At 33.7% G+C, this 16,789-nt stretch overlaps 1 protein-coding gene and 1 non-coding gene across 5 annotated transcripts in view; one reads left to right on the top strand and one right to left on the bottom strand.

The window, feature by feature from the left end:
• LOC144438492 (uncharacterized) overlaps window positions 1–10,702 on the bottom strand; it is an 88,488-nt gene extending 77,786 nt beyond the window's left edge. For all 4 annotated transcript variants that reach the window (XM_078127530.1, XM_078127532.1, XM_078127531.1 and 1 more), the window contains exon 1: window positions 10,691–10,702. In XM_078127530.1, coding sequence (XP_077983656.1) covers window positions 10,691–10,696 — 6 coding nt within the window. In that variant the 5' untranslated portion in view covers window positions 10,697–10,702. The remainder of the gene's footprint in view (window positions 1–10,690) is intronic.
• A 5,360-nt stretch (window positions 10,703–16,062) lies between these two features.
• Trnad-guc (transfer RNA aspartic acid (anticodon GUC)) lies at window positions 16,063–16,134 on the top strand. The gene has a single exon. It is a non-coding gene; the product is annotated as a tRNA-Asp (tRNA).
• The last annotated feature ends 655 nt before the right edge of the window (window positions 16,135–16,789 follow it).

Raw genomic sequence — 16,789 nt, 5'->3', positions numbered from 1 at the left:
ATTTGCTGTCACCAAAATAAGGTTACTTGGATCAAATAATCATCACAGGAAATTAGGATGAATTATAAGCACATACATAATTAATAACACCAAAAGTCTGTGATAACACCGCCATGATCATTTTGAATCACGATCCACAAGTAACTTGATTGGAGAATATAGCGTGAACATGATGAAATATTTCCAAATCCTAGTTAATTCATACTTCACTGTCATACAATAGTCCAACTTCTATTTACATATGTCTAGTCTACAACCATAGTAACATATATATATCACAGTTCTCAAACACATTAACAACCAACAAATATGATAATATTTGTAATATTAATATACCAGTCTTCCTGTCAATATTAGACAATGCTGCTACTTATAGGATGTCAGACTGTCTACTATGTGAGTGTATGCAATCACCAGGCCAACGTGACACTGGGTGAATGATCTAGTATTAAAACCAATATGTGTCGGTATGCTGATACTAAATGACACAATGGCTGACAATATTGCAAACAACTAAGCTTCTCATATTGAAACAATGAAAACGTTTCATTTAACAAACTGATTATTCATACACATTATTTTTTGTTTTTTAAATTTGCAAATAAAAGTATATTATGAATGAGATTTGTTTATCTCTAACACATTTTCAGACTGGGTAATTTTGAGTGAATTAGAATCAATATTTATTTCTGTATTTGATTATGTTGATAAATGACACTTTTATAGTTTGGATTTCTATGATTTAGAACTGTTTAAATACTCATTGTACCGTACTTGTTTGAAATCTGACACTTTGTGTTTGTTGTTGCTTAGTGAGATAATAAGTCAGGGGGTATGAATCTGTAGCTACTGTGCTAACCTATTAAAGTCCTACTTCCTGCTGAACAACATGAATGTTAGTGCCACTGAAATAATCAAAGTAACACAGTATCCATATCAAACAGGTGAAACCCAATCTGCTAGGAAAGAGGGGTCAACTGTGTAGCTGGCATGCAACAACCGTTCACCATTTACACAGTGGCTGAGACTTTGATGAGATGTATAAAATGCAACATATGTGTTCATTAGGTAAAGTATGGTCCAATCCATTACATCATAACAGTATACCACATAGTTATAAAGATATAACATTCTGTATGTTCACCAATGACCATTATGTCAGTGGGCAGCTGCTCAAGCAATTAACAAGAAACCATCCATTATTCTTTACACAATCCTATTCATATGTTTAACATCTAATATAGAAAACTTACGTGCACAATTTGTCAAATACTATATCGGTCTCTTGAGTTGTTCCAATACAAGTCTGGAAAATTTCACTAAAAATTCACTCCATTCACACAGGCAGCTTCAATGCTTGACTGCTCGACTGTCAAAAATATTCCTAAGACAAGCTTTGCCTTTTCAGTTCAGGTGAGAGCAGGCCTATGAGCGAACCTCCACTATTCAGGCAATACAATGCTGATGTGTTGTAGGGGAACTCAGTTATCTTTCATTTCATGGGCAATTCATATGTAAATGTAAATAGGATTAATTATTAATGAGATTCCCATACAACTGAGCATGTGCAGATAGTGTGAATGTCCTGTATGCCTTGTCCATTCTGTGCTACACAACTGTAATGGCAGAGTGTGGTACATTTTAATAGGTCATTAAGCAGTAATTCTGTTGAATAAGCACCTTTTCTCTTCTCTATACCTGGTACAAATGGCTTTTACAGGTCTTACAGTAAATGCATTCTTGCATTCATTGTTTTGGTAAACATGCTCTAACTGCCTCAGCTTGTTTACCTAGGGCATAATACAACTATTTTGGCTCCTGTTGTTCACCAAGTAGTCCAATTTACAAAATAAATAGTTGTTAGACTCTCACACCGTTTTAGTGGCATTTTTCCAACAGAAAAAACTTGTAAAGGCATCATCATAAAGTTTGGGTTCTTGAGAGTTATTTTCATGATTTGACATCACTTTACATTATGCATTTTTTCAATAAACTTGTAAAGGCATCATCATAAAGTTTGGGTTCTTGAGATGATTTCACAGCACTTACATTGTACACAATTGCTGAAAATCATGAGGTTGAAAATTGTTCCCCATACATTGTTCAGAGTAAGTCCCTGCAAAATCTTTGCAAACATTGAGATGTAACCTACATACAAGTACTTATTTCATGATAGTTACCAGATTTTCAAACTTTTGCCTGTTGCCTGTAATACAGCTGTTGGTAGTAATTTATTTACATTTAAAATTTAGCACAGAACATGGTGCTTGAGCCATCCATTTCACCTGACATGGTGAAGGATATCTTTGGATTCCAAGCCACGGGATTGCCTCTAGACTGTATGTGCATACACTTGTCTAACTTTACGTTAATTTCATGCTTGAGGCTACCAGGGTAGTAAGTAAAATAATCACCAACATTTTTAGCTTGTCAAAAAAGGGTCAACTAAGCCTATAAAAAAAAATTTAGTGCTTCCGATTACGCTCAATTTTAGAATAGGTGGGGTTGGTAGATTTTTAATTTTATTTTTACTGTATTTTTTTTTCATGTGTGAGTGTCTAGTTTAGGCAGTTATGTTTTTTGTTGTTTTCCACATGGTCTGTGTTATTGGTTTCTTCCCCTCTAATGTATAGCTATTACAGATTAGAAGAACAGTTTTATATTGTCTTTTTAAGTTGATGTCAGTTTCCACATCCACTATTTCTGGCAAGACTTCACAATTTTCATGATTTTATTACTTTTTCTTGAATATGTAAAAAAAAATTGGGGTCAGCATTGAAAAACTAGGTGGGGGTCGGGTAACCGGAACCAAACAATTTATTTTAGGCTCTACTTTGGAAAGTTCTATCAAAACATACTGTGTATCTAATCTTACTTTTTGTTTCATAATCTCAATTTTTGTTTCATATTTTCATTTTTGTTTTATGATCTTAGTTTTTGTGCATTGTATCAGAATAATCAAAAGCTAGTTGTAAGACTGTCTTTAATTGAAAACTTTTTATATGAATTTTGATTACATCTATACCTTGACATAACTTGGATAAACAAAATCCTGGCCTGCTACACGTACTTATGGATCCTTCTAACTACTATCCATATATGGACTGTTTTGTCATATGATGTGTTATAAAAGATCAGTGGTGTACCCTCTAATGATAGCCAAATTTTGTTGCTGTGGGTCAAAATGATAGAAACTTGTGTGTCACCACATAGTAAGAAATACAAAAATGTAAGCGAACACCAAATTTTGGTGCATCATGCGTCAGTAGAAATTGTGTGCGTCAGTATGTCAAAGTGGTTTACAGGGCACACTTGATGATCATGATGATCAGGATATACAATAAATTGGTCATTTAGAACTTTTAACATTTCTTCTAATATCTTATATTTCCCTTTTTCCTGATCGAATGCAAAAGTACAATACATATGTAACAAAGTTCCAAAGCAGCACAGTATGTAAAATCTACCTGAGTTCCCCTGTCATTTTACCAGTGTTCCCCACCAAAATTGTGGTACAATGCATTGAAAACTATGCCAGTTTTATTCCCGGATTATTTTACCAGGGTTCCCGAACCTTAGCAAAAACACTGTCCAAGGGAATGCATTATTGTACTAATACTATTAAAGTACTTCATTTTCATATGGATGGATTGTTCTTTAAATCAATAAAGTAAAGAAAGTATTTCCATGGGGAAAAAGTCCTACATTTAATTTCAATATCAACTTGAGGGTGTAATTCAATCCAAGATTCTTAGGTAAGTATAATGACATTTGGCAGGGCACTAGGATTACATGTAATTCTAGAGTATTCTTATTTAGTGACTTATGATCTACACTTTTATCAACCATACCAGATGTTAACTATTAGCCTAGCACTAGTCACCCAAGGGCTTTTCTAAGAAAACCTTGTAACATATATACACCAAGCTCAACACAACTGATACACATGGTTTTTTCTTTCCATATGATCACATCATTTAGTTTCATTCTTGCAAGCCATTCCTGCTGACACAACGAAATATGGTGAGCACGTAATGGATGCTATTGTAAAGAGGCCCTGGTTTACAACAATGTTTAGTTTGTGAAAGTGACTATTTGTAGATGGCTGTTTTAGAATGCCAGGATACTTCTCTATGAACTCCTCCTTTAATGTTTCTCAAAGTGTGGAAATAAAAAAACTTGCTTTGAATTTTAATTGAGGTATAGTTTTACAGAACATCTTGCACAGTTCTTGAAATACTACGAAGGCTTCAACTTCAAGGTTTACACTAAAATGGTTTTATTCAGTGTTTATTTGTTGTGGTTTGAGGACTGCCTCTTGCTTTGTATTATTGTTAATTTCCTATTTCACACTTGAAGTGTGTCTTTACACTTGATGGTGAAAAATGAACAACAACATTGTGCTGATGTGAATAAAAGTTCCCAGAAGGGTCTCACTATTCAAAAGGATATGCAAATACACTTTCTTATGCCATGTGGTAATCATAAAAAATATTGGCATCAGAACAGGAATTTGTAACTATAATGCCGTTACTAAATGATCCAAAATAAAAGAACTGTAATAAAACAAAACAAAACAAAACAAAACACGACAATAAAAAAAACCATGTCAATCATGATGAAGTACCTAAACATAGGTCATGCCTTGTAAAGACAAAAGCAACACAGACTATAACTGTAGAGGGCGCTAACACATAATAACACTTGATCGCAGAGCCTGTACTATAGGCCTGGGTGGGACAAGATCAGTGCGTAACTGAGACTAGTACTGCACAGCAACCATTGATTGGAATAAAATTGTGAGGATGTTTATCATTCAGTTACCTATGTGCACGCTCCTTCAATTTTGTACTTTGATATCAGAATATTCTATAATGAATGGTAAAATTATTTATATCTCTACCACTATCAATATTGACAACCATGGCTACAAACTAAATCTCTATTGATGTTGAAATGACTGTTACAAAACCATTATCTTTTTGTATCAAAACTCTAAAGACACTAAGTTAAAACAAATATAACCTGTCATGAACAATGTGGGGGAAAGGGTGTCCAAGGGAGGGGCTGCAAGTTTAGTTACATAAAACATGTAGCAATCATATTTTTCTTGTAAATTAGTATGTATGGAGATAAATAATGAATAATTCAAATAGTTGAAATAAAGGTAGCATTTCATGGTGAATAAGATCACAGACAGCCTTGTAACTAAATATAACTATTTAAAATCACAAAAGGTAGACATATTGATTGACCTGCTGATGACCTGCTGCATGGTACAACATGATGGTACTTCAGAAAACAGACTACATTATGAGATATGATGAAAGAGCATCTGTTGCTCTCAGCTTCCGTCACCACATAATATAAATTACATATTTACATTTCATAATGAAATGTATTTTTATCCTCAGTGTCAATTATCTCAACAAAATTACTTCAATTTTCTCATTAATGTTATTTTCATATGACTTTCAATTTATCAGCATGTACTATTATACAGCGTTTTTGCTAAGATTGTAGAACCCCGGTAATAGAAATGGGTAATATGGTAAAACTGGCATAGTTTCCAATACATTTGCCATAATTTTGGTGGGTAACCCCCGTAAAATGACAGGGGAACTCGAGTAGAAATCACCTGCTTACTGCCCTTAATAAAAAAACTGTTATGTAATGTTTCTTGTAGCCATAACGAGACAATACATGTACCTTGTCAAATTGGTACTCAATATTTTACTTGATTTCAAGTTTGACTTTGAATAAATACATGTATGCAAGCAGGCTTGGTTTACTTTCTTATTTCTGTATATACTAGTATGTATGTCGATACTATTGTAACAATGAGGGTTATATTAAGGTGAAATCAACCAAAACAATTTGGAAAAATTATGTTTGAGCATACAAAAATTTTACTTTCTCTATTTCACATTTAATCACACTTAATCTTTAACTACAAATTTGTAATAAGTAAAATTATAGAAATAATTTCCACTAGTAGTACGACAAAATGATGAAGAAAGCCTAGAATAGAAGCTGAACACTCTCCATGTTCTCCACAGAAATTTCTAACACCTAGAGTTTGATAGATGTTGCATGATAATACATTTTGTTATTATGTGAATGAGTGAGCACCAAGGCCTAGTGGCGAACTCTAACTGTACACTGCAGACTATAGACGATTCTATCTAGGAGGTATTGGTTGTATTTAAATATTTGGTAACCCTCCATTGGTCAGACCTTCCTAATAAATCAACAAATATTTCAGTAAATTTTATAATTTTCTATATTTTTTCATTCAGACATGCATATTGTGATTAATGTCCACATTTATCAGTATGATTATGAAGTTATTTCCGCCACATTTTTTAAACATTTTCTTTTGAATTTTTCACAATAGCAATTTTCTAGGATCCCAGTGGACTCCATGATAGAGAAAAGAGTCTCTCCTGAAAAAAAGCATCACTACATGATATGTCACAATGAAATATTAATTGTCCTGTCATGGAAACATTAATAAATCAATTTGAAGGTCGTTGGTAAATTAACAATATCAAGTATTGCAACCTAGTTAGATCAATTAAAGGAATGTGTATAAATGTGTCAGCATCTCTTGTAATATTAATGAATATTACTTCCAAAGGATACTAAATTCACAAGGAAACATTTTAAAAGATATTGTACAAATTTGTTGAACAACTCCTTACTGACATTCTCAGCTACATTTGTACTTAGTGCGTCATCTTGAGAGTTAAATTGAAAATTGACAAGCAGGATACAAATATGTATTAATATATGATTCTTATAAATTTCATTTCACTAATGTGTATGAAATGAAACTTGTACAGTTGTTTTTAAATGGTAATTTATATCAAGATGATAAAATCTATTTGTGATAAAATATAGATATGGAATAGAAGCTTTACAAAGCCTATCAAGTTTCAATCAATTTTTCATATCCAATGAAAAAAAATGTTGCCAGAATGAAAAGGATAAGTATGGCATACATACAGTGCTTGGTTAAAAGTCAAATTCATCCATAATAATGGTGTATCAATTTTTGTTTAAAATTATGAGTTGACATTCAAAATACTTGCCTTACAAAGTTACTGAGTACTTGCCTCCATAAAATACAGAAATAAATTTAGGTAGAATTGAAAGTGATACTTTTGTATTTTTAGTCAGAATTCCTTTTAGTATGTTTTTAATAACCATGTATTTTCTTGTAATTACTGATTTATTTATTCAGTTATTAATTAATTCACTTATTTTATTTACTAGTACATTGATGAAATTAAAAGAGAATGTGTTACCTATGTGTATCAAATAACATTACTATATTTTTGGAATCTAGTTTCGACTACATAGCTTTCGTCTAATCTCAGATTCCAAAAAGGGTACTTTATCACTATACTATATATAAAATGGAGTCAAATATCACTTTCTAGTCTATTAAATTATGAAATAATTCATTTTGATGGGGGTTGGATGAATTTACAGGTAATTGAAGTACTAAATCACGATACACACATTCTATCTATGATCCCATCATCATAGTATAGTGTGCAATTGTAGTATTGATATCACAACAGTTCTGTGTAGTGAGTGAGTGTTATACCCTGGTTATTGACTAAAGATAATTAAATAGTTAATAGAATTTACATGCTTTGTTATCAGATTATGAAATCTAAATTGCAGGCTAACTTCTTTTCCTTTCCAATCAATAAATTCTCTCATCTACTGTTACTGGCAAGTTGCATGATTTATTTTGACCTCATATTTATCAACCCCACCCAGTATATTTCTGTCTTAATACCATTACAATACAAATATTCATGCCATGTCTCTGAGTTTTGTGAATATTTTAAAAGGCAAATGTCACCTGAGTCTACTAAATCCTGGGATTTCATTTTACATTTAATCAGGCATCACCAAAACTGTATATGTCATACCATAGCCATTGGAAAGAGACCAACGTCTATAAGTATGGTACCGACATATCCTTGAAACTATCCGAACACACTGTTCACACCATGCCTTTTTGAATGAAAACATATTATTATTATTATTATTAGACTTTATTTAAACTCGATAGACTGTTGAGCCAAAGGCTCTTCTCACACAGTGTCGAGATAAAAATATACAATATATACATTAAAATAATTATACATAATTATTTTGTTGTGTTTGCCTCTACCATTTACATGGAAGTGCCCAAAACACATGTTAAAATACAACACTTTCTTACTTTCTAATGGAAGTGAATTCATGCATTGCTCTTGGGCTTACTTGTCTTTGATGTATGTTATTTATTTTGAATTTAAACGGTTTTGAATAAATTACTTGGGTCAAATTCATTGAACCAGTACCATATCATCAATTATATCACCACACTTCTTTGTCTGAAATATGAATCTCAAACAAATTTTGGAATAAAATGTGATATGCATATACTTCTCTTGTACTGATAAACCTACACATTAAACACCTGGAAAAACATTATTACGAGAAAATCTATACTGTTCTGTATTGACAAAGTACATATTTCCTTTCATGAACGAACACTTACATTGAAAGGTGTTTGGTTTGAAAAATTCACATTCCACTATTTGTACAGCAGTAATGTACTTTTTGTGTACATTTATAATTAAAAACCATGGCTTGATATTTTCATCCTAACTCTGTATGACTTTCCTTTATTTTTCATATTTACAAATATAATTAAAAGATATATTATAGCTGTAATAATTATTCCAAATGTCAGTAGTCATTTTTAAATTAATTCTTGATATCAAAATACACTGTCATCAGAAAATAACACCTAATTATAAGCCTCTTTCCTATTCTCACAAACCAGAGCTGATATTTCTTCCACGACACTGCAAGATATCCTAAATCGTACATGGATGACGGTGCGTGTGGGACAGTGCCCTAGAAGAGACAATGGTTTACAACACTGCTCTCTCCCTACTAACCTAAAACTCAGCAATTTTCTTGGCCACACATACAAAGATAATATCCATGCTAGCTCTTTCATTTTGAAATAACCTTTTTTTAAATTAATGTACAAATTGTAATATAAATTGGGTACATTTTACTGAATTTTCTACTTTGTATAACTAGTGGTCTGGACCTTAGCAAATCACTACTTGCATATCGCCAAATGAAATTTCTGTGAGAGATAAGAGATTTATTTGATATACTGTAGTTCCCTGACTTTCAAAAGTGTTTGAGGAACAAGAAAGGGGGTATTTGCACTAGTAGAATGAATACAGTAAAATGTCCCCATTGTTGTCATATATGTAATCTGGATTTAAAAATACCTTTGAATAGATTCATTTAATCATAGACATATTGACAATCCTCACCTGAATACAGCATTTCAATGATAGTTTGCATTAATTTCATTCCAAAACTTATTACTCCATATTATATTTGCCAATCATCAAAGAATGTTAGGTTCATCTATTTTCATTCAGTGCAGCATAAGTATAAACAGTCATGATGATAGTAACTCAAGATTTTACTCCAAAACCTTCTGATATTTAATTACAAGGTACTGAACTTATCTATTTAACTTCCCTTATACCACTTTCTAGAATTCATTAGCTCAAAAGAATTAGCTGTTTCAGGTACGGTTTTCAAGTTGGGAAAAATAGGATAGATACAGACTTGGCCAAGCATCACTAGACTTCTTTATCATCTATGATTTTGACAAGGTCGACCAAACATTTCACAGTTTCTTTTCAGTTTAAGTTCTTTTTGTATAATAAACAGTCTATACAGTATATTTATTTTTTGGGTCAAAGGGCTCACTCTTCAATCAGAATACATACATTATGACAAAACAGGACTATATTACAAAATGCTACTGGTACATATTACCATGTAGACTATGATATACATATACATTACAACAAAAACCTGAATATTCAGTAAATTATTAAGCTTCAACTTTCAATTTTCAAGTCACCTATTTCATTTTCAGTTAAGTTCCATTTCTTTCACAGAGCCAAATTAGATTTTTTTTTTTTACTTTCATGTTTAATATCTCATTTTCACAACAATAAGACCTGTTGGTCAGCCAGTAGTTTGACATGTAGTAACTGTCGACCACAGATATGCCTTTCTTGAATGAACTGCAACTACAATATAATGTTTTGATAAGACTTTGAAAACCTTGGGCAACAAAGCCTGTGAATCTGTTAAAAATTTGTAGGGTTATCCAAGGACCATCCCTCCCGTTAAAAGCCTAGGGGAAATCAAGTAGATTATACCTACTTCACAATACCCAGACATTGACTACACTATATAGATGTACGCATGCTGCACGGCTAAAATCTAATTATCATTCAGTTCACATTTCAGACATTAGATCTTCAATTCATTCACAAATGCTACGTTATTCAGTTTAATTAATACAACAGCATTGACCTGCTTTGTCAGAATATGTCAGTGCAAACTAACGTACATGTAAAACCTGTAACAAGCTGTTACTAGTACAGACTCATCATACAGCTAATGTATGTTCATCTATAACCCATAAAGCTGATCAGAATGGATGTGTTCTACTGGCTGACGTACTCCATTCACATAACGTCATATGCCCACCAACAATGAATGTAATATACTAAACAGTAAGAATATACGAATATATTATGACAAAACGGAGCTTATAACAACTGTTACTTACTTCCATCGTGTCTTTCAGCTCAATATTCTTGTAGATATTGGTAATTTTTTGCCGTTTGCCTGCTCAATTTCATGTGTATTGTTAGATCATTCCCACTCGGTCAAGTCAATAATTTCCGACAAATATGAATCAATAGAAATGCAAATGAAGAGGCAATTTCAGGTAGCTGTTTACAAGGTGGGTGAGGTTATAATAACGGAAATCCCAAAGCACAACTGCAAGCGGCTGGCAGGTGTAACAGCAATGTCATCTTTTGCATAATATGAAGCCTCTTATTAGCTATCATTTCATATACAAGTAAATGTCATTTTTAATTAATTGTATTTGATTAAAATTTAAATTCAATATTTTTGTAGTCATTTGGGTAGTACATAATTAGCATAATGAGTCTGTATTTCTTTGGTTATCATGGGGAAACAATTATTCCATCATTGGATAATTAATCTGACATTTAGATGTATCTGTCATATCAAATGAGAACTGCATAATTTCAGTTGCAAATGTATCAGCATGACTTGAAAATTAGAAATTCTATAAATAAACAGTAAGGTCATGTCATGTGTTCTAGTTTCAGTACCATTTGTTCTTACAAATGTAAATCCAGTGGGTGTCTTACAACACATAAATAAATTATATATGTGACAACATTTTGAAAAGAAAACTGGGCTTACATTGTAAGTGTGAATTTAAATATATAGTTTTGTTGTAAATGTATCGCATGGCTTGGGATTCTGTACATAGGTCAATTGTGTCTTAGATTCATAATGATTCTAATATAGTTATATACAGTTCTGAGTACAAATACAATGAATAGGTGTCTTCTGTACATAAAGAAGGCTATGTAACATAGAAAACAATAGAAAACATTTCTATAAACTTTACAGGACTGTGAAGGCCGTGGTTTTAGTTACTGTGTTCTCACATTTAATGTGCCATTTCATCACTGGAGACAAAAAGTTCTAGATACACCTGGATAATTCTTTTGTTCAAGTGCTGTTTTTCCCACACAATTCTTAAACATCATCAATCAATCAAAATAATTTGTAGAGCGCCAAAATCCAGGCGAAGTTCTGTTCAGGGGCGCTGGATGGTTAATCCACACCGTAGGCTTTACAAAACAAATGTGTCTTCAGTTCTCTTTTGAAACAATCAATAGTTGGTGAAAGTTTAATCATCCAACAGTGGCCTAAGAAATACATTTGGCTTAAGTTTCTATGCCGTTCATTTGTGTCTCAATTTACATATTATATACTAGTAGTTATGTACTATTGTAGCAAAACGTTTTGACCCTGCATACCAAAATTATTTTCATCTCGTTCTCAAACAAGAGATTGTATTTATGTCATTTTTGTGCATCAGTTGCACTACACTTTCAAGCACATGATAGTGTAAAGAAAGCGTAATAAAAATGGTAGATTTTGACCCAAAAAAGTGGTCTTCAAAGCCTCATGATATACTCTTGTATATAGCAAGATCAGATCTCATACATGGCATGACATGGCATACAGGATGCATGTACCTTATTTGTAGTAACTTCAACCATGGAGGTATATCTCCCCTTATACCTCCATGCTTCAACATAGCCCCCCTCCCCCATCTGCTTACCCCATTTCACATAGAGCAACTACAACCAATGCTACAACATGACTGTTGACTGGCAAGTGTGACCATAGACTCCACTGGGTGGAAGGTCTATGGTGCGACCAATGCCAACTTTTACTTCTAAGTTCTATTACTTTGATTTCTCTAATATTTTATTTGGTGCCTGAATTAAAAACCTATTGCAATACATAATCATTTATATGAAAGAAAATGTCAATGTATAAGTCACACATCCTAGTTTGCAAATGCACAACCCCTTGACAAACATTATTTCTTGTGATTGTCTACAATAATTTCAATCCATTTAGCTGTTTATCTGCAAGCTATCCAATATATAGGTTTTATTGTACCACCTGACCTTACCCGTAATTCATATCTAACCTATTATGATAACATTTAGCCTGCTAGAAAGGGAGTACAGTACAAAAGGAAGTCTTGGCTCAGAAGCATGTACCAATACTTTCATCGATAATCAGCTGACCTTTAAGTCATTGCCCTAGAAACAGCTGGTGTATATCTCCTCCTTTAAAAGACTATTTTATTATGGGTAGTAATTAAATTGTTTTATGTCATAGGCTTGACTGTCTGGCAGGCCATAACCTGTACTTGCTTCCAGATGAACAACACTGGCAAGCCAAAATAGCAAAGGCTCTGGGCTAAAATTGGCTAGGATCTACTTTCATTCTCACAGCTTTTCACCAAGGTTCACCTACACTACAAAAATAATTTACCAAAATCCCTACAAAAATTGTGAGTTTACCAGATTTCCCCTTTCCATCACTGAAGTTCTCCAAACTTACCAAACATACTGATCAGGCCACATGACCTAAATCTAATACCATACTCATGGTATTTCAAAAAGTAGAGTTTTAATAAGTTTCCAAGCCAATACAGACAGACAGCTTTGACTAATGCAATGGTATAGTAAATCAGATAGTGTATGGTGGTTTCATATCATGGTACCGTATCTCATCTGATTCTAAAACAATAACTACATTCTATTCACTGGTATCATCATGGACCTTCCACCCACGTATCCTGTGGGTGGAGGGTCTATGGTATCATTAACTATCCCCCCCCCCCCCCCCATTGTTTCTAACATGACAATCTTCTTCAAATACTAAAGAACAGCAATAGAACACAATCGAGGGAAAATATTTAGGGAAACAGTGTAGGTAATCCATTGATATTCAATGAGAGCTGAGTGTGCCCACTGTCAACAATTCTAAATGACTGCTCAATATTGTTGTACAAGATGCTTAGACGGTATGATGCGACAGTCTACAAGGAAAATGCAAGTCATCAGCAGCACAATCAAGAACAAAGAACTACCAACACTTGTTTTACCATTTTAGACTCGGAGGGTATAAATAGAACAAGAAGATTGACTTATTCTCTCTTAACTATATGCACTTTTTTAAAAATATTTCATTAAAATTTCATATTACAAAATTGCATATGAAGTTGATCCTGATTGATTGATTGGTAAATATGAAAGTGGGCTTGTCAATTTATTTTGGAGAAAGTGCAAATAAATTTCAATTTTCAGCCAACATCACCCTCGTCCCCTTTCACGAACTTGAATTTTATTTTACATTCAAGCATATATTCCTATATATATTAGATTGTGTCACATTTTCTTTGTTTCATTGTAGAATTGTTCTGAATCTTTGATCATTTCACAATGATTGTGTCTCACTGGACATATTCTCTTCACTCATTTCTACATATGTATGTGCAAAATATACCAAAATATCAAGACTTACACGGATTCCAATCTCAATTTGTACAAAATGCTTTTAAAATGGTGATATATGGTGACACTTTTTGTTTTAACTACAATTAGTACAAGTATTCAAAGTTGGGTGTCCATGCTTGAGTTTCACTAGCTGCAATAATTGTTGCGTTTGATGTGATTTTGAGGGCTTTTTCGTCTGTTTTTGTGCCTTTTTGATTCGGGTTAAACGTCGGAACGAAAAAAGGCATAAAAACAGACGAAAAAGCCCTCAATATCACATCAAACGCTACAATTATTGCAGCTAGAGTTTCACATAAATATTAAGTTGAACGAAGTTGCCTGTGCATGTGATATGTCGCCCTTTTTTCCCTTTCGAATCTGATAAATAATTTCATCATGTTAGTTACGTTATTCCAGGCATAGACCCTCCACCCATGTTCCAGGTATATACATCAGCAGATGATAAGCACCATATGCAAGCTATTCCAACAGAAATCGCAAAGAAAACTTGTTTTCTTACCTAACACGGTCTCGAGCGACGTACCCGACGACAAATTTTGGCCGTAAAAACTTCTTACGTCACATACATTGTAATACTAAAGTTATTATTCGATTCGAATACTTTTGTGCATGTTGTAACCTTTTTAGTATCGCCTATTCATGTGAATTTGCGATATTGGCATCAACAAATTTATATTATTTTTTATTACAAAACTAGTAATGTATAACACTTCCACCGTTCTTGTCAATACTGATACGGTATAATACGAAAATTCGAACTAAAAATCCTCTCGAGGGAAGGTATCCCTAGGGGCGCGCCCGAGAGGTGCAGGTAGGTGTCAAACTACTCTATGGATGCCACGCGTACGCGTTGAGCGAAGAGCTAGAAGTAGTAAACAAAATTAATGAAGTGAAAGGTTTTTTCCCCGTGAGGAACAGTGTGAACTTTCCAAATGGAACAATAAAAATACCAAAGACGAGACGTTGCGTAACACAAACAGTTAGTAGTTACCGTAATAGTCATGGGTTCATGGATTATCAGCCAAGCCGTAACATTTTTTGAATTGAAACAAAAAAGAAGTATTTTCGCTCATTTTCCAAGAAATAGAATAAAAAAGTTACATCGATCATAGTTTCATAAACATGTCTAATTTGGAACTAACCCAACATATGAAACATATTTGCAAACAGGGCGATAACATCCGTAAAAATCAACCAACCATATGCTTCCGAACGAAACTGTCAGTGTCACATCACATCCCCATTTCCATACCAAACTGTACACATGTACACTAAAGTGTGGCATATATCACTCAAAATAAACTAAGCTAACGTTCGGTGGCCAAGACTTCGTCCATGTAAGGTCAATGTCATATAAGGGGATCAACATTTACATTAATTTTGTCTTATAACCAAGATTCGAGTACTGTGGTGTGACTGGTCATAAAAATTCAAACCACAACCGGCTTGATGCATAAACGTTTACTGGGCGTTCAGTGTTGATACCACATCGATCACACATGCGTTTCATGCTAGCAGACATATGTAGCTAGCAACGCGATATCTCGATCTCGTTGACAACTGAACAAATCATCATTCTCAAACTCATACTCACCATGGCAATTTTACGAGACTGTAACGGCACGAAAGCCCTTTCCCAACAGCAGCACAATGGTTGAGCACGGCTCCACGTATTACCAGCAGAGTTCAAGTCTCCCGCTTTTGAATGAAAACACATGACTTGTAATTTGCATGCGACGCGAGTTTTACATGTTGGGTCAAGGGTCAGTACATGTACACAGTCTCAATATATTATGATAGCGACGAACGATTACATATAAACGTATTACTCATGTTGTACTGAAGTTTTTGAGCGCAGGTATTGATTCATTGTCAGTACTCACATTTACAACATTTTGTTACTTATTATTTTGTAATAATCGCTATAAAAGAAAGAATTATGTTTGTGGAAATTGACGTATGTTTATTTCTACATTTAAAATCTTTAAAAATCCAGATCTAACATAGCCAGTCCTCGATAGTATAGTGGTGAGTATCCCCGCCTGTCACGCGGGAGACCGGGGTTCAATTCCCCGTCGGGGAGGTTATTTCTTTTTCCTAAATTATTTTTACTTGTACGTTTTATTTCCAGCAATCCTTTTCAAACGTAACACACCATGGAAGTGGTTATACTTCCATGATTGAACACAGGAACGCAGTAGTATTTACATGTAACCTTTTCTATATTACAGGTACTTATCTGGAAATGTTTTTTTAAAAATTTATATCACTCTGGTAATTGTTAGGCACAAACTCTGGTAAAATCTGGACGGACTTCCATGTAAAGTCGATATCTGATCATTACACCGAGGTTTCATAAAGTTTCAGAGCTCGACGGTACAGACACTGAGACGGTCTGTGTACTGGCGCGTACACAGACGATACACAAAAAACGTTAGTTTTGCTTTTGGTTTGCTGCTTTCCATAAATAAACAAGCTGTAACTTGTAAGCTATGATCGTGGAAGTATACATGTACTTCCATGCTATGATGATGGTGCCATGGTACCGTGTTTGGAGATTTGACGCACACATATGGGATTGCGAGGTAAAAGATACACGCATACACACAGAAAGGTTTCTCCAAAATTCAATGTCGAGGAAACTTGTTGCATGAGGTCAGGACTGGACAAAACTAGATAAACTTCTCTGAGTGTACGACAAAGCTGAACAAGAAACCCATATATGAGGTTCAATCAAC

The sequence above is a fragment of the Glandiceps talaboti genome, chromosome 8 (assembly GCF_964340395.1).
Source record: "Glandiceps talaboti chromosome 8, keGlaTala1.1, whole genome shotgun sequence".
NCBI lineage: Eukaryota > Metazoa > Hemichordata > Enteropneusta > Spengelidae > Glandiceps > Glandiceps talaboti.
This window is presented reverse-complemented; position numbering and strand designations above follow the sequence as displayed.